The sequence below is a fragment of the Balaenoptera physalus genome (genome assembly GCF_965194825.1).
Source record: "Balaenoptera physalus genome assembly, chromosome: 3".
Classification (NCBI taxonomy): domain Eukaryota; kingdom Metazoa; phylum Chordata; class Mammalia; order Artiodactyla; family Balaenopteridae; genus Balaenoptera; species Balaenoptera physalus.
Window position 1 is genome coordinate 86,176,702 of NC_138890.1, and position 27,902 is coordinate 86,204,603.

Below are 27,902 nucleotides of genomic sequence, written 5' to 3' on the forward strand. Positions count from 1 at the left end.
ACTGCTAATTTTGGCATTCTTTTTCCTTTCATCATATTTCTTCTGAATTTTCTTTGATCGTTTTTTGTTTAAAATCTCTTCCTCCTCAGGAGTCAGCTTGGCCCCCTTCTTGCGGCCCAGGGGCAGTGCATAGTGGGACTCGTACCACTGTCGGTACGGTGTGCTGTCAATGTTCTCCTCAAACTGGAGGAGAAGCAGTGACAGGTAAGTAGAGAGGATGCTGCAGCTGCTGTAATTTATTTGACTTCTGAAAGCCTTGTTTGACTTGCTTGGGAAAATGTTTAGGAGGCTGTATGAGATTTGCATGAGATGGCAAATTTGCCGTGGAGCCCCTAGAGGATAAATTAAAGGTCAACCACATGATATTCCTTATCATACACTCTAAAACACAGTCAACTCTAAGGAAGAGATAAAATAGTCCTCAGTCAACCATCCCTAGAGTACTTTTCATGAATGTTTTCAATCTGTGGGTCATGACCCATGAATGAGTCTAGAAATAAATTTAGTGTGTTGTGATCAGTATGGGTCTAGATGAGAAAAAAAAGTTTAAAAACCACTGCCTTAAATACTCCCCCGTTTCTTTTCCTGCCCCCATCGGTACATTTCCTACTTCCAACCAGCAGGAGCAAAACACTTTCTCTCAAGTCTGTATGGCCACATCCTGTGCTGATTTTCAAGGAGTTAATTTTTCCATTAAAAAAAAAAAAGGTTAAGGGCTTCCCTGGTGGCGCGGTGGTTGAGAGTCTGCCTGCCGATGCAGGGGACACGGGTTCGAGCCCTGGTCTGGGAAGATCCCACATGCCGCGGAGCAACTAGGCCCGTGAGCCACAACTACTGAGCCTGCGCGTCTGGAGCCTGTGCTCCGCAACAAGAGAGGCCGCGATAGTGAGAGGCCCGCGCACCGCGATGAAGAGTGGCCCCCACTTGCCGCAACTAGAGAAAACCCTCGCACAGAAATGAAGACCCAGCACAGCCATAAATAAATAAATAAAATAAAATAAAATTAAAAAAAAAAAAGGTTAAAGTATCCATTAGAAAATGCAAGAGATAATTCTATCTTCTCCACCTCTCAGCAAAGTGTGTGTTATAATGGGTAAGAGGCTTTGCCTTTGGACTTCTCCCTGAGAAAAAATTTGTAAATTCCCTTCTCTTGTATATTAAAGGGTCACATAAAAATAAGGGAGATTACAATAATAAAGTTATAATGCTGGGATCTGGCTAGGTTCCTACGGATTGCACTCACGGCCCAGCATCAGGAGCTGTAGAACGGGGAGGGCCTGTAGTAACTGTACGCAACGGTAGTAAACCCTCCAATCTGAAATGTTACTTCTTCAGCTGGGCTGCTGGCACTTGGTGCTCCAAAGACTACTGCTGCCAGCAGAATCCTCAGGGTAAATGACCTTTACTTTTGAAGCGCCAGCATGTGCCTCACTCTCAGAAGTAAAGCACTGATCACAAATCCCATGGCCATGGGTGACAGCTCCCTTGTACCCCAGACCTGTACATCCAGCTGCCTACCAGACCTCAGTACCCAGAGGGATGCAACTCAATATATTCCAAACTCAACCTGTCTTCTTCCTTTACAAGCCAACCCACCACACACATCCACCATGCTGCCCTGTGGGATGCTTCAACTAGATGAGTAAGTGCCAAGAGCCAGGTTCTTCATGCCCATTTACCTAAAGCCAGAGACTCAGGCATCCTTTCTGAATTCTTCCCTCTCTCTTATCATCAGTTTCGGTGGATCTTACCTCATACAACTTTCTAGAAAGTGTTCACTCCTCCCCATGCCTCCTACCATCATTCTAGCTCAGGATACTGCTGCTCACCTGGATTACAGCAACAGTGCTGTCACCAGTTTTCCTGCTTTCTCTCCAAACCGTTCTCCAAAACCAGAGCCAAACGCAATACTCAAAATGCAATAACGTTTGTTATAAAGCAGAAACTAACACACCATTGTAAAGCAATTATACTCCAATAAAGATGTTAAAAAAAATGCAGTAATGAGTGTATCACTTCTCTTGCTAAAAGATAAATATAAATAACCACAGCCCTTCAATGGCTGTTCTTCGCCCTCAGGTAGAGTCCAAATATCTCAATGTGGCCTAATAACCCCCCTGCCCGCAAGCTATCTTCTCTTGCCATTTAGAACACACTGCAGTTCTCCAGATAAGCTAACCCTGCATCCCCACCCCTGCCACTCATCTCCACATCACACGCAGGTGGCCTCTGGAGAGACTTCTTGGACCCTGGTGGGCACAGCGCACCTGTGCCTCCTCACTACGCTCACAGCATCTATCGCACCACTCAACAGCTCCGCTGCTTGGGTCTCCTCCACCGGGCCTGTGAATTCCTTGAAGAGTGGGACTGTGTCCGACTGGTTTACAACACCCAGCACTGTGCCTGGCACAAAGCAAATGCTGACTACATACACGTTAAAGATGAACATGAATCAGTTCCTCTGTCTGTGGCAATGGGAACCATGGAAAAGCCAAAGCAGGCACTGGAGGTCACTGCTGATTTGCACAGTTGCACAATGTGGACTTCCAGCGGTGATTAGGAAACCATAAACCTCTGAGGTGCAGAAGGATGGAAAACCTAGAGCTGGAAGATCATCCAATGACCCTCTGCTACACAGTCTAAAAACAAAAGAGTGTTCAAGTCAATTATGTAGGTCTGTTTATGATTATGAACAATATCCACATTAAGTGTATTTTACCTTTAAAACCTGGTTTTACTTTACATAAAGAAATTATACCAAAACAATCACAATTGTAATAGCTGTTAGATTTCTCCCTGGCCTTTCCATTTTTTAATCCGTATGTTTGTGTTTCTTGTTAAATAGCTGTAATCATAGCATATGTAGCTTGCTGATTTAGTGCTATTCTGTATAGTTTTTCCCAAGTGGGTACACGGTCTTCATATTCATAATATTAATGACAGAATAAATGCCATCAAGTAAACACATTGTAATTTTCTTAATCATATTTAGGTAGTTTCTAATCTTTACTAGTTTAAATCATGCTGTAAGAGATCCATAAAACAAATAGATAAATTTTTTTTCTAATTAGGACACGATTTTTTCCCCCCTCATTTTAGAGGATTCCTTTGCCACTGGAAAGAACCTGAAAAGAATGCATGTTTGGGACACTGTCCACATGAACAGTATTAAAAGTAGTGGCTAGTGTAATTATGGAAGAAAAGGCTTGCAGATCAAAACACACGCCTGGTAGAGGAATGAGCAAGAAAGGAAGCTGTAAGTGGTGATGGAGAAGACAGAAGGAGGAAAGAGATGTTGCTGAAATACAGGATAAGCAGGAATTCAGACGGGCAAGGTCCAAGTGGAACATGTTCCTGAAGGGCCAGAGAGTAGCAATTCTAGAGTCACGCTCGGTTCTCAGACAGTTAACTAAGACTCTACCCTGCAGCTGTCCTTGCTCAGAAACAGGACATCCCAGGGGTGAGTGGACCATTTGACATCTCAGAGCACAGCAGCTTTTCCAGCAAGTGCTAGGTATCCCATATGAACAGGAAAGCCATGACTGACAGCAGAGGATTCTGACCTTTTTCTAACACCTGGGGGATGAGAAGGCAAGAAGAGGAAGAGCAAACAAGGGGAAAGTGGCTGCCAGGGCAGAAAATTTATTTAGGAGGGACACTTCGGGGAGCATATCTGAAGGAAGAGTAGAATCTCAACCTACTCTGCCATGAACATGGGTCACTCAATGCCACCTCCTCGCCCCCAAGTCCAGACCTTGCAGGGACAGTTCAACTTCTGCTGACAGCCTGGTTCCTCCCTCAGCTTCCTATCATGAAAATTGGGTTCAGCACTCAAATAAATGTCATTTCTCACACAACTCTCACCTTCTGTCGTTCTTGTGCTAACCTCAACAATTTCCTCTTTCCACTTTCACTGTCAAAGAATAACAAAATCCTCCTTGGTAGCTCATTCTTAATTAACATGCTGTTTTCTTTTCCTCCCGTCCTAGAAGCACAAATCCAGCTCCAGTGGAAGGCAAAGGGGACCTGAAGTCTCCCTGCGAACACAGAGCTGTAGTCTCAGGTCATTACAGTTCTATTTCTACCTATTCCATTTACCTTATCAAAAAATCTTAACGTTCACACATCCTCTAAGAAGCCAGGTTGCTGGGAAGCCTTGAATTCAGCAGAGCTTAAAAACCAGAGGAAAAAAATGGTCAACAAGTCATACTTTCCTGTTAGAAATGCCGTCTATCTCCTGCACCATCCCCCATCCCCATGCCTCTTCCGCGCCTCGTTCAATACCCTACGGAGACCCTTTAAAAACACAGCCTGTGCTTTCAGCAATAACTGACATCCCTGTAAATCCATGTACTGTTCAGGAAATAAATCCAGTGCTCTCTGCTGCCCGTACAGCAACATTAATCTTACGATCAGTACCACGGAGCATCCTCCCCTCTGCCTCCCCTCCCCTCCCTCCATCTGCTCTAAGTAGGGCAAGTATTTTACTCACGTTAATTGTTCTGACAGATGAGGATCAACCCTGCTTTAATCCATTTGCGGCCTAGCACTGGGTACGTTTATCTTCTCAAATGCTGTTAGAGGCAAGTACACTGGCTGTGGGGGACATGAGAGCTACTTCAGGGCAACGCTCTGTACTCTTAAGTGACTGACTCGACAGTCCTTAGAGAGGGAAGCAAAGGGAAATGCGTCCCCAAACTGGTTTAAGGTCTTTTGGTGGCCACTGTGGTTGTGTTTTGATCCTTTAAAAACAGCAGATAGCAGGATTTTATTAAATTAAGACAAATTATATTGATTTCTATTGACTTCTTTTCAATTGTTAGGGTGTCTTCTCATTTACCAATTAGTCATATGCAAGTTCTTTAAAAGACAAAAGGATACAGCGGAATTTCATCGGATTTTGCTATAAAATTCGACAACCCAATTAGGAACCGTGAGCATTTTGCAAGGGTATGCCACCTGCTTACAGGTCACACTGGGGAGCATCAGAACCAAGGCCTGCCAGTGTTTACAAGAGGATGGGCCTTAACTACAGGCACACCTGGGTTCAGATCCCAGCTCCACCATCTGTCACCTCCACATCCAGCCACCATGGATATAGCGAGTATCGAATGACTTAGCACATTTAACACCCAGCCCGATACTGTTCCCCAGCCGAGGGCTTTGGGTATGTCCCCTTAAGGTACTGTTATGTGTACCTAAATCCTGGTTTTAATTATCTGAAAAAGTAGCTTCATACGCTGTGCTAAATATTTCCTAGATATTTCTACTCCCACTCCAGAAGTACATCAAGGAGGACTTGTACAGAGAATGAATACAGTGACCTGACACCCTCCTTCTCCAATTTTAGGACAAATGTAGCTGGTTACCCTGTCCTCCCTGAGCACTGTTTCCTCACTGGCATCTGGACTCCACTGGCCCATCTCCACTGCTTATCCCCCGTGTGGTTTTGAATTTTCCACTTTCTCATTCCTAATTCCTCTGTCGATTGGTCTTATTTCTATTTCCACTTCAATTCCATCCTGTCTCCTGTGCTTTCAAGTTAATAACATAATACATTTCAAGTTTTCAGTACAGTGTTTTCAGTTCAGAAATCCAGTGGACAAAAATAAATATGGTACGACTCAGATTTACGGGATGTAGAACAGAGAGAACCCATCCGCAAAACTCACTTATGACCCCCTCACAGGCAGGACTAATGATTTCTTCCTCCTTCCCCTCACCCCTCTGCTTTCAACCCTGCTCAGCCTACAATGGTAAGAAGAAAGTGAACAGAGAGGAGAATATTCTTCTAGATTTGGGCTCTTTCTCTTCCAGCTTCCAGGTAAGGGGTGGCCCATGATCACCTGCTTAACAAAAAGCCCTATTACAGACATGAGAAACGCTTATGCTATAATGTGACTCCTTTTTTTTTTAAAACCATTTTTCAAATCGAAGTATAGTTGATTTACAATGTTGTGTTAGTTTCAGGTGTACAGCAAAGTGATTCAGTTATACACATATATATGTAATCTATTCTTTTTCAGATTCTTTTCTATTATAGGTTATTACAAGATACTGAATATAGTTCCCTGTGCTATACAGTAGGTCCTTGTTGTTTACCTGTTTTATACATAGTAGTGTGTATATGTTCATCCCAAACTCCTAATTTATTACCCCCCCCCACTATCCCCTTTGGTAACCATAAGTTTGTTTTCTATGTCTGTGAGTAATGTGACTCCTTCTTACCCAAACAAATATATTTATACATTTGCACATACATTAGGATCTCAACAGTATAAAAAAATCCTTTTCTCTATATAATAGAAAATATTAAAATGTAAATGGTAAATATATCTGGATGCGGGATTTTAGGTTATTTTGGTTTTAGCATTTTTCTGATTTTCTGTATGTTACATGATGAGTAGAATTACTTTTCTAATCAGAAAAATTCTAATTATGTAAAGTCATTTATGGCCTGCCCATTCCCATTCAGCACCCTATTCTGCATGCCCTCTTTAACCCTCTTTACAACTTAATCTAAAATGATCCGGAGTAGCCACTTGCAATTTTGCAGAGCGAAAGCTTCGACTTGCCAAATTGATTAAATTATATTAATGTAGCACTGCCTTAAAACCTACGTATATTCTTCTGAGCTACAAGTTTAATACTGAGACCAGTAAATGTCTACATGAACTGATGACACCCGTTAAGAACAACTCTGTTTAAATCACCAGACACAGACAATTTAGACAGTTGCCAAATTTAGATAATTCCTAAAGATGGATTTTAATGGAAGCTTTGATTCCCAAGAAGCACTTTTCCTTGTTCTGCTGCTAACAAAATAAGGCTGGATGTGCACAGGCTTCTGTAAGACCCTCTCGGGCAAACTGTAGACCAGCACTACTTGTCAGAATACCATGACCAGTCTTGGTATGTCCTGATTAGAATTTAGAAATGGATTCTGGCGAGCTACACTTTTACTGAGACTCAAAGAATTTACCTTGGCTGTTCTGTGGTTTGTAATAGTTGAAGTCAATATTTAAGAAACTAAAAGAGAACGTATGTACTCCAAAGACTAAACTGATAACATTCAGTGAAAATACCTTGAATCTCTGACTATGAACAGGAATATAAATGAGAGGATGCACTGGCCTTAGCTACCTTCTGACTGTGCACTGCTGTTGGAGAGTGGAGTCAAGTCTGACTTTACTCTCAGGGCCTCGGTTTTCTCAGCTACAGAATGGGATAACCAGTCCCCTGGAGATGATGCGGTGAGAGGGTGCATATGAAGGAATGGAAATAATAAGAGTCACAAATGTAAGGGGTTGGGCTTACAGTATTCATCCCCAAAGGCAAACCTGAAACCAAAATGAAGATCATCTGCCTGGATAGTTCCTTTCTCCCCATGTAAAAGTCACAGTTCCAAAAACAAAATTGCACTAAAAACAAACAAACAAAGGAGATATCACCTCACACCTACCATCTTTTTGATGGTAGTCAGAATGGCTACCATCAAAAAGAACACAAATAATAAGTGTTGGCAAGGACGTGGAGAAAAAAGAACCCTAGTACACTGTTGGTGGGAATGTGAATTAGTGCAGACACTGTGGAAAACGATATGAAGATTTCTCAAAAAAAAAAACATAACAAAAACCCTAAAAACAGAACTACCAAATGACTCAGAAATTCCACTCCTGGGTATATACCTGAAGAAAATGAAAACACCAATTCGAAACGATACATGCACCCCAATGTTCATAGCAGTATTATTGACAATAGCCAAGATATGGAAACAACCTAAATGTCCAACAACAGATGAATGGATGAAGAAGACATTGTGTATATACACAATAGAATACTACTCAGACATAAAAAAGAATGAAATTTTGCCCTTTGCAACAACATGGATGGACTTGGAGGTTATTATGCTAAGTGAAATAAGTCAGACAGAGAAAGACAAATAGTGTATGATATCATTTATATGTGGAATCTAAAAAACAGAACAAACTAGTGAATGTAACAAAAAAGAAGCTGATTCACAGATATAGAGAACAAACTAGTGGTTAGCAGTGCGGAGAGGGAAGGGGGAGGGGCAAGATAGATGGAGGGGAATAAGAGGTACAAACTATTAGGCATAAAATAAACTACAAGGATATATTGTACAACACAGGGAATACGGCCAATATTTTATAATAACTATACATGGAGTACAATCTTTTACAATCGTGAATCACTATATTGCACACCTGAAGCTTATGTAATATTACACATCAATTACACCTCTCTGAAAAACAAGACAACAGTGGCACTGGTCCCTGTGCCGAGGAAGAGCGAGTTCTGTTAGCCGTGACTGCAGCCCCGCCAGCAGCTCCCTGCCCTGCGGCTGCCTGTAACAGTCACCAAGCGGTAGGGCACGCTCCCCACCAGCCGTGGCTCAACAGCGTCCTCTGTTCTTTCCTAACAACCCAGCCAGAGCCTCTCTGCAGCTCCAGGGCAGAACGGCCCTGTGCTCCGGGTCAGCTCAAGCGTCCTCGAGCGTTTCCCAGGGCACAGCCACAGCGCTCTTCCTCACCTAGGGTTACTCCTTCCCTGTCAGTTTAGTTTCTACACTAGGGGAGCTCCCCATGGCTGAAATGCTTTTAAGGAGGTCTTTATAGGAGAGAAAGGATGAAACTGCCTTACACACTATGCAGAATTTCTTTGTTCTGTTAGCATTTACCGGATGGTTTCCGTGAAAGGTGTTCTAGCCTTCCACGGCTTCGTGTCTATTCTTCCACCAGAGCACTCAAGCCAGACCCAGTGTTCCAGTGTGGTGAACTGGACACACATCCTTTTTCTAACTAGATGGTAAGTGATTCATTCAATACGCACCTATCAGGTACCTCCTAGGTGCTAGGCATTCTGTTAAGAATGGAAGTAAAAGATTGCTAAGATGCTCTTCAGCTTCAAAAGGTAAGGCCTCAGAAAGCTACACAGAGACACCCACATGAAAATATTAAAGCACCTGATATCTCCTCTCACTATACAACATCCATCATGGTGAACCTTTTTTCTTGGCCGTGCAGGATCTTACTTCCCCCACCAGGGATCAAACCTGTGCCCCCTGCAGTGGGAGGGCAGAGTCTTCCACTGGTTCACCAGGGAAGTCTTGAATTTTATATTTACATGCCGGTCTCCATACGTGGTGATGAGCTCCTAGATTTACCTGTTTCCAGTTCCTAGCACGATACCTGACACACAGTTGGAACTCCGTGCGTGCTTAGCCCGCGAGGAGCTGACAAACCAGATAACAGAGAGGTGCATACTGAATGACCGTGCTGCCACAGGAAGCTTGTGTTAAGGGCCACAGTGGAAGTTCCAATAATTTATCACAAGACAGAAGACACTTCCGTGCAGTTCCCACTTGAGATGGTTTAGAGGATCTTACTGGAGAACGGGCATTTGCCCTAAGCCTGGAAGTAGGATTTCAACAGGCATGAAAAATGAAAGTTCAGGGGGACTGAGTGTCCAGGTGGGCAGAACGGCTGAAGTGAAAGCATCATATCATTTACAATGGGTACAGAGCTACCAGGACATAGGCTTTATGCAGCTGGGGCTCTAGATCTCCCAGTGGCCCCATCTGCTCCTGACTGTCACTGATTTAAAAGGTTAGAAGCTGCTCTAGTAGCCAAAAGGCAGGTTCCCTACACTCCGGAGAGAAAGGCTCTGACTCAAACTAGAGAGAGATTTGAACAGTTTAAGAGGTGTGTGTGTGTGTGTGTGTGTGTGTGTGTGTGTGTGTGTGTGTGTGTGTGTGTGTGTGTGTGTGTGTGTGTGTGTGTGTGTGTGTGTGTATGAGTGTGAGAGAGAGAGAGATTTTTCCTTTATAGTATAGTAAGCTTCTCTAAATTTCAATGTTTTCAATATATGACTCTTCAAATCTATCTTTTCTTTCTTCCTTCCTATAAAACGACTCTTAAATACATTCTTTCCTTACTTACCTCAGAAGAAAGAAGAGTGTACCACTGCTGTTCGGCCCCTGACTAAGCAACCTCCCCGCCGCACCCCCCATACCTCTCTCCTCAGGAGGGGCCTGGCTTCACTTCCAAATAAGCCTGGAGGGGACACTGCATTAGTGTCCCAAACGACAGTCCAACCTCCCCTGCACCGACAGGAGTACTGCATCCAGCACAGAGAAGGGCGGGAGTCTAAGCGTACCCACAGCCAGTCAGGCATCTGGAGGAATGTGCTGATGCAAAAGCCCCATCCTAAGAGCGCCACGGGGAAGCCGGGCCATCCAGATGAACGGGAACTATCTGGAAACTATGACTAGTGAGGAATGACTGTCGGGATTCTCTGAGGTTCTGTCTGAAGAACAACTTGGGGAGAAGGGGTGGGAGGTAAAGAACTACCATCATTTTGTTCCTTCCACCTGCTCCCTCCTCTGTCACCCCCTCCTTCACCCCCATCTCACAATTCCCGATTCTATTTTTCAGTTGTGCAAACTGAAGCCCACGGAGGTTAGAGTGACTATCCAAAGTCACAAAGCTGGTTAGCAGAATGAATGTCTGATGCCACCTCCCACCCCCCCCAAAGCTCAGGAGAGGAGACAGCTGGCACTTAATTTTCAGTGATATTCCAAAGACCTGTCACCTCTTAACATTAGAGTTTGCTCTTATAAGAGTGGTTTCCCACTTATGAGCACCATGTATTTGTTGAGATGAATGTGGATAATATCAATATTTTGGAAGAACATAATAGGATAGTTCAGGTCCTTAACCCAAAGCCCTGTTTCAAGTTAAGACAGTCTAAAAAAGCTACAACAACAGCTTCTAATTCTCTGCCACCCACTCTCCCACCAACACAATTAATTTTCCTTAACTACTAGGTATAATTTAACTTCTTTGTTTGGACTGGTTAGAAAGATGTTGGAAGGAAAATCAGACCAACTTGTAAAACTTTATTTTGCTAATTTGTGGAATAGCACATGGCTTTCCTCTATAGCAGTTCAGTTTCTATAATCCTATAGGAACCGAGGTCAACCAGGCTTGCTTTTATTAAAAAATATCAAAAGAAGAAACGGACAGGTATAAGTCAAACAGATAAGTCTGCAACTGCAGAACACATAACCTCTGTGTAAAATCTTTACATTCCACTGACAGAGGTGTACTAGATAGCTGAGCACTTCAAACTCACAGCTCCAATTCTAGACTTATACTCTGAAATAGACAGACAGACAACCTAAACTTTATATACAGGACCCAGTGACATACACTGTAGTGAGAGAAAGAAAGAAAAAGTTATTCTGAGAACCTCTGTCTGTCTCCAAACCCAAACCTCATCTCCTCCACCTTTTAACTGAAAGGGATAAAAGAGAAGAACGGCAAAGGCACCCAGGGGAGCCCAAGGGTGTCTAACGACAACGTACAATCACATCTACTACATTAATGCGGGTCTAAAATGGAATAAATGTCAGGCCACAGAAGGCTGTTAACCATTCCATGTGTAAAGAGCCTTTCCACAATGGTTGAAATGTCACCTTTGTGGGAAGAGAGTGGGCATGAGGGGTTGAATTCCTCCCAGTTTGGATCCTGACTGCCTGAGCTGTCTCCAAGATGAGGTCCCAATTCTCAGGCCGTCAGGGGTGAGGAGAGGGTGAGGAAGGGTGGTTGTATGAATGGAGCGGGTTCACTCTGGCAGGCAAGTCTCACTTAACGAGATAGAAGTCCTGGAGGAAACAACTCCTCTACAGACCTGAAAACCGCGAGGAAAAATAAATGGCGCTAATACATGGAAGCAACCTAAATGTTCATCGACAGAGGAATGGATAAAGAAGATGCGGTATGTATATACAATGGAATAGTACTCAGCCATAAAAAGAATGAAATAATACCATTTGCAGCAACATGGATGGACCTAGAAATTATCATACTAAGTAAGTCAGAGAAAGACAAATATCATGATATCACTTAAATGTAGAACCTAAAATTAATGATACAAATGAACTTCTTTACAAAACAGAAACAGACTCACAGACTTAGAAAACAAACTTATGGTTACCAAAGGGGAAAGACTGGGGGCGGGGAGGGATAAATTGGGAGTTTGGGATTAACATATACACATTACTATATATAAAATAGATAATCAGCAAGGACCTACTGTATAGCACAGGGAACTCTACTCAATATTCTGTAATAATCTATATGGGAAAAGAATCTGACAAAGAATGTATATGTATAACTGTATCACTTTGTTGTACACCTGAAACTAACACAACATTGTAAATCAACTATACTCTAACATAAATTAAAATTTTTTTAAAATAAGTAAGTAAGTAAATAAATGGCTCTGACCAGCGAAGGAGACGTCATGTCCAACCTGAGCTTACAACCTTGACCCATAAGAAGGGTCCACCACACACAGACCGTCTATCTTGTTCTAAAAATTCTGGTTACACGATTCTAACATTCCCGGACACACAACTGCCCAACTCACAGGAGATGAGAAGCAGCAAATTAAAAAGCTAGACACAGCTACACAGATAACAGCAAGAACTGACAGCTGACAGAAAGGTAAGGAAGAAGATTATTTTAAAAAGCCAACCCATTTAAAAACTCAGCCGCAGCCTGGGGCAACCGAGAGGGACAACCGGCTTTACAAACTTCAGTCGCTCTTGAGTCATTACCATCCCTGAGCATGCTAAAATAATTTATTACAAGTATAGGAGAGAAATATGGCTTGGTAGCAGAACATATAAAAGAGATTTAGGAAGTCTAGTTCGCACGAAGTTCATGGAGAATTAAGCGTGCCCGGGGCCGCCTAGGAGCTCTGCAGTCTTAGGACACAGTAACACAGGCTGCATGGGGAGCCTCCCAACCCCACACTGGTCAGATCCGTCCATTTCTGGACTCCTTGTTTTGAGAACAAAAAATAAGTGTGCATTCAGACGAGAGGCGCTAGGACCCCGAGATCTGAAAATTAGTAATCTGAGAGAGAGATGTTGTGCCGTTGCTGTTGCTTTGAGGTGGAGGGATGATTTGGGGGTCTGGGGAGCAGGGCGCATAAACCCACTGTGAAGGACTGAGTGGGAGCTGCTGCAGCTGAAACGGGGTAGGGGTTGGGGGCTCCTGGGATTCTCGGGGGAGGACATTCACCTGTGCTGCAAATGATGCTCGCAACGTTACCAGGGGTCTGACCACATCCGCACGGTGTCGCCGGCTCAGAGGCCCTTCTTCTCAAACTAGGGGAACCCGGAGTGTGGAGACGGTGTGTGCGCCAGTGGGCACGTGAAGCCACAACGTGCGTGGCTCTGGTGCAGGTGGGGTGGGAGCTTTACAGACTGGCATTCAGACATCCTGTCTGTGGTTTGCACAGTCTCCCTCCTTTGAGTCTATTTTAAATGTGAATGCATTTAACAGGCAAATATATTTCCGGATTTCCTGAAACCACCTGCAGCGGGCGTGGTGACAGTGGTCTAGAAGGGAGGGCAGCCTCCCCGCCTCGGCTGCTACCTTCCACAATTCACACCGCCTCCTCTTAAACAAAAACAAATACACCTCCTAGCCCACTTCATTGACGTAACCTACCCTGCCTGGCATTTGAGTTTGCGAAGCCTGCCCTAGAGCAACACTTGATTTAAACGTCAACAAGATACTTCTGTATTGAAGACTGACATGGATATATCACAGAGCAAAGTAAAACACGTGGGCACTTTTAAGAGAAAACCTCTACTAGCCCTGAGGTGGTGAAGAACGTCCAAGCTATGGACTCTTTCAAGGGTCACCATGGGCTGTGCTCTGCTTCCCGAGATGGGGTCAGTTTCTCATCTTGCTGTGTTTCAGGGCAGTGGTTCTCAACCAGGGCCGATTTTGTTCCCAGGCAATATCTGGAGATATTTTTGGCGGTCGGGGGTGCTATTAGCATCTAGCGGGTGGAGGCCAGGGACGCCCCGGAGCACCTACACCGCACAGGACAGCCCTCATGACAAAGAAGTGCCTGGCCAGAGATGCTGAGGCCGAGACACCCTGCTTTAGGGGGATGTTTGAGAAGAGCTGGCCTGTAGGATTTAGGCTATTTTGAGACTCCTCAACATCCAGCCCTAACCAGCCGTCCCGAACGCATCTCAGCTTCCCTGACTTGTCCCCTCCCCTCCCCTCCCCTCCTCGCCTGTCCCGGCACTACTGGTCTTCCTTCTACCCTTAACACGCTCAACTTGGCCCCGTCCTGAATGCATTAACACCACACCCTTCCATCCCTACTTATCTCTCAAGTTCACCCTCAATAGTACCTTCTCCCAGAATCTGACCCCACGGACTCCTGGCCAACATGAGATTGCTTCCTTCTGCGTTCTCATATTTTAAAAATTAAAACAACAACAACAAAACAAAACACCACCTTGATAGCATCACAAATGTGACAACCTCTGTTTTGTGTCATTCAGTTTGACTGTATTTATACCATCTCATTTAGGACTCACAGCGTTGCTGTCTGAAAGGCGACGAGAGCACGTATTTGTGAGGTGGTTAAAAGCCCGGGCTCTGCACTCAGGTGCACGAGGACTTGGGCTTCTGCACCGTCTCTCGTTGGCTCCCTGGCCATGGGCTAGTTTCTTCACTTCCTCTTGATGAAGAACGGATGACAGCACCCTCAGGGACTAAGCTGTCATGACATCAGAACTTAGACAAGGGAGTCTCTGGAGATCTGGGGATACCCTCAGGGCAGGTTCACTCCAAATCCCACAGCGATACTGGGGCTTTCTGTAGGAATCCCGTTTGCGCAGGGATGGAGACAGCACCGGCTTGAGACACACCCTGTGTTCCCCAGAAACGGTGCCACCTGACCCCAAGTTGGCATTCTCTGACGATCCAAGAAGGCACTGAGAGAGTGCCTGCTCCTAAAACAGAGATTAACTACCCACCCACCTACGTCCACAGCCAAGAGCCTGGTTCCATTTGTGTGTCTGCTGTAGAATTCTTAAAATAGGTCTCCACGTTTTACTGCGACTCCTGAATACCATTCCGGGACTAACATCATTTAGAGTCGAAGCTGGTTGTGTAGACCTTGTCTCCCGGGTGGTAACGAATGCTCAGCAAGCTCCCAAACACCCTGTAAGTATCATTTAGTCCAGCAGAGAATGTTGTAATAAAACACACCAACAAAGGTATGTGCACCCATGACCAAAAGAGAAAAACCAGACGGACTCTCCCAAAGAGGTAAGTTATCACAAACGTGAGCCCCACCAAGTTAGGTGGAACCCACGTTACAAGACGGCCTCCTTACAGCCGTATTGCATATGCAGAACAATGGGGGTATAAACAGATCAGATCTGGTGTGCGCCCCGCTCGAGCATGATCCCGTTATCATTCTAGAGATGGGAAAGGAGGAGCAAGTAAACCAAGCCATCAAGGAGCCTCTTTCACTCCCAGGGTTTTGCAAAGGGCATGTGAAGGTGGCCATGCATTATTTCGAGTTAAGGATATGGCGACCTCACATGGGAATTGAAATAACAGATATAGCTTGTATCAGAGCCAGTTTGTCCAGATTACACACAAGCCCGTCCTTGTTCCTGGATGCCCCTATTTTCATTTATAAATTCATCACAGCCAAGATTGGATACTGTCAAGCTTCATGTAAAGAGGAGACCCGGCTGACAAACTAAATTCATCTCATTATTTATCAAAAGGAGGTAAAAAAGATTCTAATTATTCTAGCACCATCATGAAACAGGTAACCAAGAAACAGAGATTCATGTGCTCTGCCATACAATACCATACAGTCCGAATTTAGTTTCAAAGGACAGCCACCGTGACTGCAGAGGTATGGCTGCTAAGTTTATATTATTTAACAAGTAAATGTGATCAAGAGGCTGAAGGCTTTATGCTTTCATAATCATTAAGTAAAGATGTATTACGTAAAACACAACAGCAGAGAGAAGAGGGAAATCAAGACTGAGGTTGCACACACTTCTCAGAGGGTATGGTACGGAGATGCCAACCCACATTTAACCTGAAAGTCAAAGGCAAGGTCCTATACACACATCGCCTCATTTAATCATAACAACAGCCCTTCATGGAAGGTGCTGTTGATATTCTCATCTGAGTGTGAGGTGACTGAGTCTCAGAGACGGAATGATGTGCCCAAGAAACACAGCTGGTCAGGCAGAGGCAGAGCCAGGAATCAAAAATGTTTGCCTGACTCCAAGTCCCTGCCTTTTACTTAGGTAAACGCTGAGCTCTGTGAACGATAAAAACAGAGCAAAGAACCCTGAAAGCCAGCATTAGACAGCGTAAATGAGAAGAGGATATGAAACAAGGAAAAGTATATGGGAGAAGAGAAATGCTCGTTCCTCCATGGGACAAAGTTGAACCTTTCACAACAGATTTTCTGCATGCAGAGCCCAGAGGCAGCTTCTCCTTGGAGAAGGCAGGCGGCCACTGAGCCCTGAGAAGAGCAATCACAGTGCAGAGTGTCCAGGGGCCCGAAAGAAGCACCTGAGCAGACTCTTTATCACCTGAGACTGCCCACGGCTTCCAAAGGCTTCTACCGGTATTCACGAAGCAATCCAGCGTGTGCAGTCCGAGCGGGGGCCCTCACTTTGCTCTGACATCCTCTCTGGAAGAGGTTGATGTCCTAGACTGTGACTAACAGTCAGCTGTCACCTGTGCGTGAGGCTCTCAGCTGCGGTTCTGGTGGAGGGACTCACTATAGACCATCCCCTGATTTCACAGGACAGGAAAAAGAAACTTTGAAGTTTTAGCCTAATTTTTCACGTAAACAGAAGAGAACGGTGCTTGAAGGACCAGATGACTGCAGCAGAGATGGAACGTGCAGGTCTGTCGGAAGACATTCAGCATGGTTATGAGGCAGGTCAACAGCAAGGGTGACCTACTAACAAGCAGACCCAACTTACACATTCACGTGGATGCATCCTGACCTCCTGAGAGGTCGGCTCGGGGCGACAGGCACTGGCTTCCACAGTGCTACCTCCACTCAACCATTCACTGTCTCTGACTGCCACGTCAAGTCCTAGTTAAAAACCAGCACTCTCCTGATCTATTATCTACCTCACGCAGATTCAATGCAACGGCCTTTTATTTTTAAAAAAATCCAATTTGCCTCCAAAGGATGAAGATTTGTGGCTACTGAGAAAAGGTCACAAGAATGTGCAGCAATCTTTGCAAGGAATTCCCAATGGAGAGCTCCCCCAAAAGTCATCTCTGTGTTTCCTCCCCTTTTATCAGAAAAGATTTAGAACTCACAGACGACTAGAGAATTGTACTGTGTATTGCCTACCTCGATTTAATGAATGTCAACCTTTGGTCATAGTTGCTTCCAGATTTTTTGAAAGGAAATATCATGCTACAGCTATCCTTGAAGCCCCCTTTTGTATCCATCCTTGACCCCATTCTCTTCCTCACAGACAGCCACTCCACTGAAGCTGCTATGAACCTGCCCCGCCAGGTTTCTGTACAATATAACCTCCCATACACGTGTAAAACTGTTCATCTTTCTTAAATTCTAAGTGTTCTCTTCTACACTGCCTTTGATATGTTGCTTCCCTCCCACTCCATTCACCATTACAAGATTATCTATATTGATACAGCAATATTAATGAAGTATTAATTTTAACTGCTTCTTTTTCACAATCTTTAAGAAGCGTTCATTTTAACTGCTGTGTAGTATTCCATCGTCTGCCGATTCCACAGTTTGTCAATTCACTTATCGCAGGAAGTTTCAGCTGCCCTTCATTTATTTACTACTATAACCAACGCTGTGATGTCAAGTCCTCTATTTGTCTCCCTGTACGTGTGGAGGAGCATCTCCGGGACATACCTAGAAGTGGAATTGCTAGACTACCTTCAGTCTTCCAGGAAGCTGCCCATATACTTTTCTAAATGGTGATACCAATTTACACTCCCACCAGCATCGTATGAGAATGGCTATTGCTTCTCATTCTAATATAAATCGTACAGAGTTTAATTTTTGATAAATGAATGGGTGTGAACATCTTCCTTTAATATTTATTTCTATTCACATTTCAATATGATGAGGAATTTGAGCTTTTTTTTTTTAATGGCGGAAGTTTTTTTTTTAATTTTTTAAAATTTATTTTTATTATTATTATTATTATTTTTTGGCTGTGTTGGGTCTTCGTTTCTGTGCGAGGGTTTTCTCTAGTTGCGGCGAGCGGGGGCTACTCTTCGTTGCGGCGCGTGGGCTTCTCACTGCGGTGGCTTCTCTTGTTGCGGAGCACGGGCTCCAGGTGCGCAGGCTTCAGTAGTTGTGGCTCGCGGGCTCAGTGGTTGTGGCTCATGGGCTTAGTTGCTCTGTGGCATGTGGGATCTTCCCAGACCAGGGCTCGAACCCGTGTCCCCTGCATTGGCAGGCAGATTCTCAACCACTGCGCCACCAGGGAAGCCCCGGAATTTGAGCTTTTGAATCAGAATCCTGGCTCTGTAATCTGTAGTTCATGTAACACTGGTAAAGTTCCTTGGCCTCATTAAACTTTGGTTATCATGTATGTAAAACAGTGGGTATAAGAATAGCATCTTCCTAGAGGCATTATTATGATTAAATAATGTGCTTAAAGCACCTAATATCAATGCAACGTGTCTGGCCCATAGCAAGTGCTCAGTAAATGTTAGTTGCTATCATCCTCCTCCTCATCAGCAAAAAACAGTCTCAAGGTAAAAGCCTGCCCTTTAGGTGTAAGCCCATTTTACAGGTGGTGAAACTGAGCCTGAGAAGTTAACCGGATGGACCCTCCGGGATCACTCTGACTTGCTAAAAAGCAGAGCAGGGGACTCAGGGGACTCCAAGCCCCACAGTCTACCTATCACCATGCTGCCATGCCTCACATATCCCTCTGCACAACAAGCTGCACAACAGAGAATAAATCAAAGTGAATGCAAATCAGCTAAGCAACCAAGAGGCTCCGAGTGCTGTGGGAATGACCAGAATATGGTCAAATCATGATTTAAGCTTGGAAAGAGACGTACTTTGTGATCAAGGACATGAGTGGGTACTACCACATTTAATTTTAAGAGGCTGGCTGCTTACTTTTTATTAGCCACAGTCTTAGTTAAACAGTCACCCATAAAGAGGCAGCCCATAACCACCAGCGACCCAGCTGTGTGATGTTCCTGCAGGAGGCCCCAGGATCCCTCCCTAGCTAGGGGTTACTACAGCTGCATTTGCCTCCCCAGGTCCTGGCCTAAAGGGCCTGTCAAGGGCCAGAGACACCTGTCAACCCAGCCAAGCCACCTGCAGCCCGCCACCCCTCCACCCGGGCTCTTCTATCAGCATCCAATCAGGTGTTAAAGTGCCCATGAGGTCCTTGTATTTCCTCCCTGGAGAGCTGCTATGACAATCTCGCTCAGTCTTGCTGTTGTAAAGTGAGCAAACTGCACAGCTTACAGGTCAGGTGACCAGATGTGAAAGAACTAGCTAGTCGTCTTTTGCTTGAATTTGCAAGGCTGTTCCAAGTCATGAAGGCTTTGACAGGCCACTTGGTCTCCATTTCCATGTGAAGTTCAGCAGGGAAGGGCTCTTAGAAGAACTCTCCAATGTTAGAAAACTTTAAATGACATACTCCACAGGAAAAGGAGGGGCTTGGAACACAGAAAACAAATGGCTCTGGATCAAAACAAAGCAAAGCTCCAAATCTAGGGAGGAAAACTTGTTCCTGAGTCACAGCTAAAGAAGGGAGAGCCAGTCGGTATTACGCTCCCTTCTGCTGGTAATACTAAATGCACAGACAAAACAATCGAAAAAATTAGGGTGGGGTGGGGTAGAGTGAAACGCAGAAGCTGCTACAATAATATCCACCAGGAGCTGGTACAGTAGTACAGAAATATCTTAATGGTTCAAGAATTAAAGCATCTAGAGATACAAAAAAGGCTCTGCCCACGAAGCCTGGGCAGGGGTGAAGGGAAGGGCATGAAGATACCCACCAAGCTGATTCCTTTCCCTGGGGACCTGCCTCATTCTGAGAGGCAAAGAAAAACAATGGATGCCCCTCAAGTTTCAGAATGGAAACGTCTCTTGAAAACAAGCCCATTACCACAAATACAACCGTCTTTAGGGCCAAACAAAAGGACCCTGAAGTGGGAGAGGGGGATGAAGTGGAGGCCAGAGCTCGGTGCCCACTCACAGCAGGCGTGATCAGGACGGCTGGTCCTCTCTGGATTATATGAATAGTTTTAAAGGTGCAGCAATCATCAAATGCAAACATTCCATCACCTCCTTTTGGCATAATCCATCACACTGCATGTAAGTTTCCAAATGTCACCGTGGAGAAGGTGGAGACTGTTTACCTGTCCATGCTCCTGATTTCTTCCCATCCCGTCACGACAAACGGCAGAGGTGGGAAGGGTTGGGAAGGGTGGTCTGCCCCCATCAGTCTCCACAGCAGCTTTCCACACATTTTTCCGAACAGGGTTTGAGAATTCTTTGCAAGTGTCTACTCTGTTCTCAATTCACCCAGCCTCCCAGTCAGCTGTCTACACCTCTCATTTCAGGTCAGCCCTGGCCTTTGCTGCTGCCACTCTCCTCTCCTCTATCCCTTCAGAGGAACGAGGAAGGGGGGTCTCTTCTCCTTTTTTAACATGGCCCTTTCTGGCCCTGGCTCATGCAGGAGCATCGGTGGTCCTGGTGAAACAAAGTTTCACGTGGGGAAACAGGGCTTGTCCTGAGCATGACGTGACAGAATCCAGAGGGCACCCAGGCCCTCCCGCTGGACCATGTTCTCCCACAGCCAGGCTGCGGCCTTCAGCTGGAGCAAAGGAAGGACGGGCAGATGGAAGAAAGAGGGGCGCAAGGGAAACAAAGATGACAGCTGTAGGGGTTCCCTGATCTCACAGTGATGCAGGCAGAGATTCCCTCCTTACCTCTGGCAGCACTACTTCTTGAGCCACACCTCTGTGCACATGAAGGGGAACAGAAAGGAAGCAAGGTCACGGGGCTAAGGGTGGTGCCATCATTTTTGAGTTTCTTTTTTATGTGATGGTGAAGGTGACACAATCGATTATAGAAAAGCGACCAAAACAAGCAGCCTGCTGGTAGGCCATCAGTCCCCAGGACTGTACCTTCCACATTCTGCTGGTCTCAGGGCCACATGTCCCACCACCTCTGGCCCTCCCTTCACCACAGAACCCCGCCCGCCCCCCCACCCCCGGCCCAGAACACGTGCCCCCACCTGAGAGTAACCAAGGACAATACCTGGAGATGTTTTGATAAGGCCAACTATTAGGTCAAGGCACCCTTTGACAACCACCTTCGAGAGTGCTTTCTAGAGGGCTTCTGATTCAGAAAAGAACATTCTCTGGGAGACTTTGTTCTCAATGACGATAAACCATGAGAGGCAAGGTACCAGTCTTTCACTAAAAACTTTTCCCCCTTCTCCTGAACTTAAGATTATATACTCACTGTAGAAAATTTGTAAATAAAAAAAACCATAAGAGGAAAATATCACTTATAACCCCACCCACTATTTACAGGTTAGCATATATCCTTTGCATGTACTCGTAAGTGACACATACATAAAGACACATACGTATGGGGTTCGGGGTCATGTGGGCAGATAGACTCCTAGCTCTGACACTAATGGTGTGATGTACAGTTTAACAACTTAAGCCTTTTACTTTACTTATTTGCAAAAACGAGAGTTATACCACCTTCCCCATAGATTTGAGAGGGTTAAGAGAGATGATACAGGCAAAGCACACAATTCAGTCCAGACACGGGAGCACTTGCTAAGTGACAGCAAGACCTCATCACTAGGAAAGTTTCTCATTTATCTGGGCTCTGTGTTAGTTTCCTATTGCTGCTGAAACAAACTACCACAAACTCAGTGACTTAAAACAACACACATTTATTATCTTATGGTTCTGGAGGTCAGAGTCTAAGGTAGTTTCACTTACGCCAACATTAAGACTCACGGAGGCTCCAGGGGAGAATTCGTTTCCTCTCCTCTTCTGCTGGCTGCTGGCACTCCCTTGGCTTAAGGCCTCTTCCTCCATCTTCAAAGCTACAGCCTTGCTCTTCAAATCTCTCTCAGACTCTGACCCTCTGTTTCTGTCATCACATCTCTTTCTTCTGACTTTCATCTTCCTGCCTGCCTCTTATAAAGACCCTTTGGATTATATTGGAGCCACCTGGTAATCCAGGATAACATTTCCATCTCAAAAGTAACTTAATCACATATGCAAAGTCCCTTTTATCTTGTAAGGTAACATATTCATAAATTCTAGGGATTAGGAGGGTGCAGTTATTCAACCTACCAGATGCTCTTAGTATAGACTATGCTATTTGAGGATGGTAACATGAATACGTTAGAAATATTTTTCTCCAGTTTGTCTAAATTCTTCCCATAAAAGTAACATAGCTGTCATCAAATCCGACTGATCTACTCTTTGGTTACTTCTCCCACTAATTTTTTTTTTATATATAAATTATTTTTATTTATTTATTTTTGGCTGTGTTGGGTCTTCGTTGCCACGCATGGGCTTTCTCTAGTTGCGGCGAGCGGGAGCTGCTCTTCATTGTGGTGCACGGGCTTCTCATTGTGGTGGCTTCTCTTGTTGCTGAGCACGGGCTCTAGGCGCGGGAGCTTCAGCAGTTGTGGCACATGGGCTCTGGAGCTCAGGCTCAGTAGTTGTGGCGCACGGGCTTAGCTGCTCCATGGCATGTGGGATCTTCCCGGACCTGGGATCGAACCCGTGTCCCCTGCATTGGCAGACGGATTCTTAACCACTGCGCCACCAGGGAAGCCCTCTCCCACTAACTTTAAGCCTAGGAATTCCTTCCATATCCAGTCAGGTTCATATATGTGTACATGTGCATGTATCTGTGTGTATCTGACTCATTGTTACAAATCCAAAAAAATACAGAAACACATAAAGTAAGAGTAAATTCTGCTTCACATAGGAAACCACTTCATAGCTTGGGATCCACTCTCCCAGAGTTGATGCTCCTCATTCACACACACACGTGCATTTCCATTTGCTTATGGGGCCAATTTGCACACTTGTCTCTAGTCCATCTGGGAGTTCCTTTACACCTGAATGCTATACACCTCGGAACTCCTCCTCTAACATGTTTCTTTTCTGAAGAATGATTAACCAAAGCACTACCTACGTAATAGGTGTTACTTTTCTATGAAAGCATGTTCTGTGGGCTATTCCTGTTTTTTTTTCCCAGTTACTCACACCTGGGGATCAGCCCGCTGCCCGTTCTACTTCATGTCCGCAGGTACCACCATTCACCTGGCAACTGTTGCACAAACTGCAGAAATAACACTTGGGTAAAATTAACCCGCGTCCAGAGGACTCATTCTTTAAACCCAAGTCCATTAAGGGACATAAACATCACATTTCTGGTTTTATGGTTGGGGAAAAAGAAAAATGGTTCTGTTTGACAAGTGAATGATTCTGCCTTGAATTTGTCACAAAGAAGTCCAGGAATCCAGCAGGTGTGCACAATGGTCACTTATCTGTCACTCACTTCTCCAGGGCTTTGAGGAATACTTAGTGCACACAAAACAGGACTGAGAAATTTCTGTTGAGTGAATGGGGAAAAGAAGTCCAGCACTGCCCCATAGAAAATGACATAAGGCTATTTGAAAGGCCTCCTGATGCCATGTGGCTGCTATGTGATGATGACCACTCCACTCTATTCAAGGCTTCTGCAATCTTGAATTCCTTTATCAACAGTCATTTCTTGAGGACCCATTGCGAAAACATATCTAGATGCAGTGCAAAAAGCAAATGAAATAAACCAGACCTAAAACAACCACAAAACACATAAAGGAATAACCATCCCTGCAACTCCAGGGGCAGATCTCACTTCTCTGCTTTCTGTGGCAACATCACAGCCAGGCTGGCGGTTCCGTCGCTGGAAGCAGGGATGTTTAACTGTGAGTGAAACCAGGTCATCCCAGCTAAGAAGCATCTGTACCCTTTCTGATGGTGATTATGCCACAGGCTTTCCGAGGGCACAGTGCAGACTAGACATATCAGAGCGTTCACTGAACAGAGCAGCAAAGGAAGCCAGCTCCAAGAGAGCATGTAGATCACACTCGGTGAGGACAGAGGCAGACTTCGTGAAGGCATCAAGCAGTAATTATTCAGCAGTAGCAGCAGTATTCTTAGTAGAATGTGCTCTGCAGGGGACAGCAGTGTTTCTCACCATCGCCCAGCCCTCGGCACCGAACACCAGGAAGGCAGTGTCTCTGCCAGCGTTCACCGGCGGGCAGCAAATTAACAACTATCAGAACCTAGTGAGTCTCACTTAGATAATCAGACTTACAATCTGGTTGGAGCCAGACACAAACTGTCCGAATTAGTCTGAAATAATTTAGAGCAGCCCAAGATACACTTTCCATCTCTGTATCTGACAGGCAGGTTAAGCTCCTCTTTAAGTGTCACCACACCCCTTTAATGCACTTCAAATTGCATGTGAAATTGATCACCTGTCTACGGGCTCTGGGCCTGACAGTGTTGGGACCCCGCCAACCTGACAGAAGCCACAGGCCTAAGAAGGAAAGGGGATCTTTCCCACCTCATCAGAACACCCTTGGAAGAAGCAGCTTCAAGCAGCAGCAGGATGGAGGGTGCAGGGGACGTCCAAGCAAACATGTCCACAGTCATTTCTACCTTTGGGATGTTTGCTGACAATTGAAAAAAATGTTCATTTCTCAAGCTCCTTTGATTGCAATCTTCTCAAAAGTCTCTGGCAGCTCCCCACTGCCTATGCTCCAAATGCCACTATTTGGCCTTGAAGGCCCCGTGTCTGTCATCACCCCCTCTTTTCAGTTCCCTCTGCTCCTTCCCGTATGGGTCAAACTGGTCAAGTCACAGCTGCCTTTTCCCGCATATGTCATGCTCTCTAGGGAGAAGGCCACTTTCACCTCCAGATATTGAAACCCTATCATCCTTAAAGAGCTGGGTCTCACTCAGGGGACCCCCATGAGCAGCTCGGGCAGAGGCAGGGACTCCTTCTTTCAGTTCTTTATTTGCACAGCTCACCTGGCAGATACAGGCGTTCACCACCGTCATCCCTGAACCTACTGGTGACACACATGAGCTGGTCCCGGGCTCCATCTCTGCCTCCCTTGCCCTCCCTCAGCACCCAGTGCCAGGTCTTAGAAGATGCACTACATGAGTGAATACTCCCCTTCTGGTCTCCGGCTCTCAGACCGTAATGGGGATTGGGCCCCCAACGCCAGTGAAACCTAGGAAATAAAGTGCTTAATATGTAGTGCCCTGTACAAACTCCAGGAGGTCAGGTGGGTGCAACACGATGGGACAGTGCTGGGTGAGCATCAGGGAGCAGCGGGGCCTATCGTAAACTGGAGAGCGTGGGCCCCGTTTACTACTGGGTGTCTGCTTCTCAACTCCAGCATTTGTTGCCAGGTGGGAATGTGGGCTCCATGTTGCTAGATAATTCTGCAAGGAAAACGAAATCCAAATATCTAGATTTTCAAGTGAAATATCTTGATGTGCAAGGGCCACTTACTAATTTTTTAAAAAATACTGTGTGGGTAAATAGAAGCACATCTGTGGGTTCCAGGTATGAGTCTGGCGCCTGTGATCTAGAACCTCCGCTGATGTTCTCGGCAACTCTTTTATTAAGGTTGTTGTCCTGCATGTAACAGTGAAAATAAGAGAGAGCCTCTGCCCTCAGAGAGTCTGAACCCTAGTTCTGGACATGGAACAAAACTGTGGTAACATGAGCAAGAAATGGCAGCATGTGCTAATATTGCAGAAGTAGGACTTTAGACCTTTTGAAGTGAGAAGGGTTGCTGTGGGCCAGGTGGTCACTGTGACAGGCTTCTTTCTTCTTAAAAGAAGTTCTCAATATGACCCCTCGTACACAGGATGTCTGATGCCTCAGACTGCAAGGGACAAAGCCAATTTCTTTAATTTCACCTCCTACTATTTCTCAGGCCATAGCAGGCCAAAACAACAATTAGTGACGGCATCAAATATCGAGGACCTACTTCGTACAGGGCACTACATATTAAGCACTTTATTTCATTGATTTCAGAGATAAATTAAATAAAGCACACTATTTCATTCAATCCTCGCAGCAACCTTATGAGGGAGTATTACTTTCATCACTTTATAGTTGAGGAAAGAAGAAGGAGGGTGTTAAGTAACCCACTCAAGGTCACAGAACAACTGTGAAGCCAGGCCTTGAACCCAAAGCTGCAGACACCACAGCCTGTGTTCTCTGTACCGTGCTAGGCTGGCCTCCAAAAACCTAGGCAGGAGGAGAGGTGAAGGGGAGGCATGTGAGGAGGGCAGTGAAGGCGTGTTACCTGAGTCTGAGCGTCTCAACGTGGCCAAGGTGCACGGATAGGGCTGTGCAGATGTGACAGGTGGGAGATGGGCTGCTGGCGTGCAAGGAGAGACACAGCTTCAGGTACGAGGAAAGTGGGTGCGCTGCAGGGCTCCATCCCGCCTCATGTTTATTATTCTGGCATAAAACCGGCCTCCTTCCATGTAGAGACATGGCATCACCCACAGAAGGTGGTTCCACTTGTTTGTGTCTCTGCTGATGCAAATATTTGAGTTTAACGGGTTATTGCATCTTTCTGAGCGGCGAGACAGCAGGCGCTGTCATTCTGTTCCCATCTTCTCCTGCCACCTAGTAGGTGCTCAGGCATTTTAAAATAAACGAAGCTTGGACAATTTCTATATTTCTAGAGAGGATTTAAGAACAAAACCACACCCCAGCTAACCTTTTAGAAATGTGTAAATGTGACAAAATTATTTCTGAAACAATGGGTCCAAGACCCAAGGGGTCTCATGCTGGGTTGTAGGCAGGACTGCACAGGCTGAGGAGAATAGTGTCACATTCTAGTTTCTGTGTTGGGGGTGGACTTACAAGTGTTGTTACACAGAAATAAAAGTGATTTCTGCATAGACCAGAGATGAGCATGATATAAACCGAAGACTGTGACTAACCCATTTCTGGGCACCTGAATTCCAGAAGTAAATAATAAATGGAGTCACACGATATAGAGAACAAACAATCCAAAACATAGACTGCAATAAGATAAACTGCCCAGTTTCAAAGCAACCTGTGTATGATTCATGCCAGGGGTCTTTAACCTGGGTTCCTCCCCCTTGATTAGGAACTGCAGAATCCCCTGAGAGTAGACTTGAATGTGTGTATATTTTCTCCGGAAGGAAGGAAGCGTTGCAGTTTTCAGATTCTTGGAAGGATTCCTTATCTAAAAAGAGATAAGCCTAGGGCTAGAAGGGGCAAGAAGTGAAGCAGCAGCACTGCGGCAGCTGGCACCCAATGTCCTGGGCTACGGAACCAAGCCCTGGGATGCTCCAGGAGATGGTGAGGGTGGGAAACCTGTTGGGGTCCCACGGGGATGAGATCATTACTCCCCAGTGGTTGCAGACTTCCTGAAGAAAATGACAAACAGGAGAAAGAAGCGACAGCTAGCCAAGGCTGACCCCACCCTCTCCTCTCCCATCTGCTAATTTACACAGGAACAAGTGACCCCATTAACACATCCTGGACTTTCTGAGGACAGTCCTGAAACCCAAGGGAGGTGTTTTCCTGGTTTCTTTCAGGTGAAGGTCATTGATTTTTAAAGATAAAGGTGCACTGGGATTATAGCAACATACATGATGATGGAAAACAGGATTTGTATTTATTATTGTTATTTTTTTAGGTACGTGTGTGAAGTGCTAGAATGACGACTCCTAACGGGAGAAAGAACACCTCTTGACCACGAGTGAAAAGAAATTCTGCAGTCAAGAAACTGACAAGGTGAACAAGTTTTAATGTACAATTTGGGAAGTGGAGAAAGACACTTAGGTAAAACTTAACACCCAGCTACAGTGGAAGGCAATAAATATGATAAGTTAGCAGAGAAGGGGTTTCAAACCTAACAGGAAAAAATAAAAGGGAACTGGAAT

At 45.2% G+C, this 27,902-nt stretch overlaps 1 protein-coding gene across 3 annotated transcripts in view; it reads right to left on the minus strand.

Annotated features, from left to right (window-relative positions):
- The window catches only part of MCC (MCC regulator of WNT signaling pathway), a gene marked incomplete at its 5' end in the record, with an annotated part of 425,634 nt that overhangs the window by 144,247 nt on the left and 253,485 nt on the right, over window positions 1-27,902 (minus strand). Inside the window, one exon of one of the 3 annotated variants that reach the window (XM_082455727.1) lies at window positions 10,036-10,212. The exons of the other annotated variants lie outside the window; for them this stretch is intronic. Coding sequence (XP_082311853.1) covers window positions 10,036-10,197 — 162 coding nt within the window. Of the gene's footprint in view, window positions 1-10,035; window positions 10,213-27,902 lie in introns of those variants that run through there. 3 annotated transcript variants of the gene reach the window in all.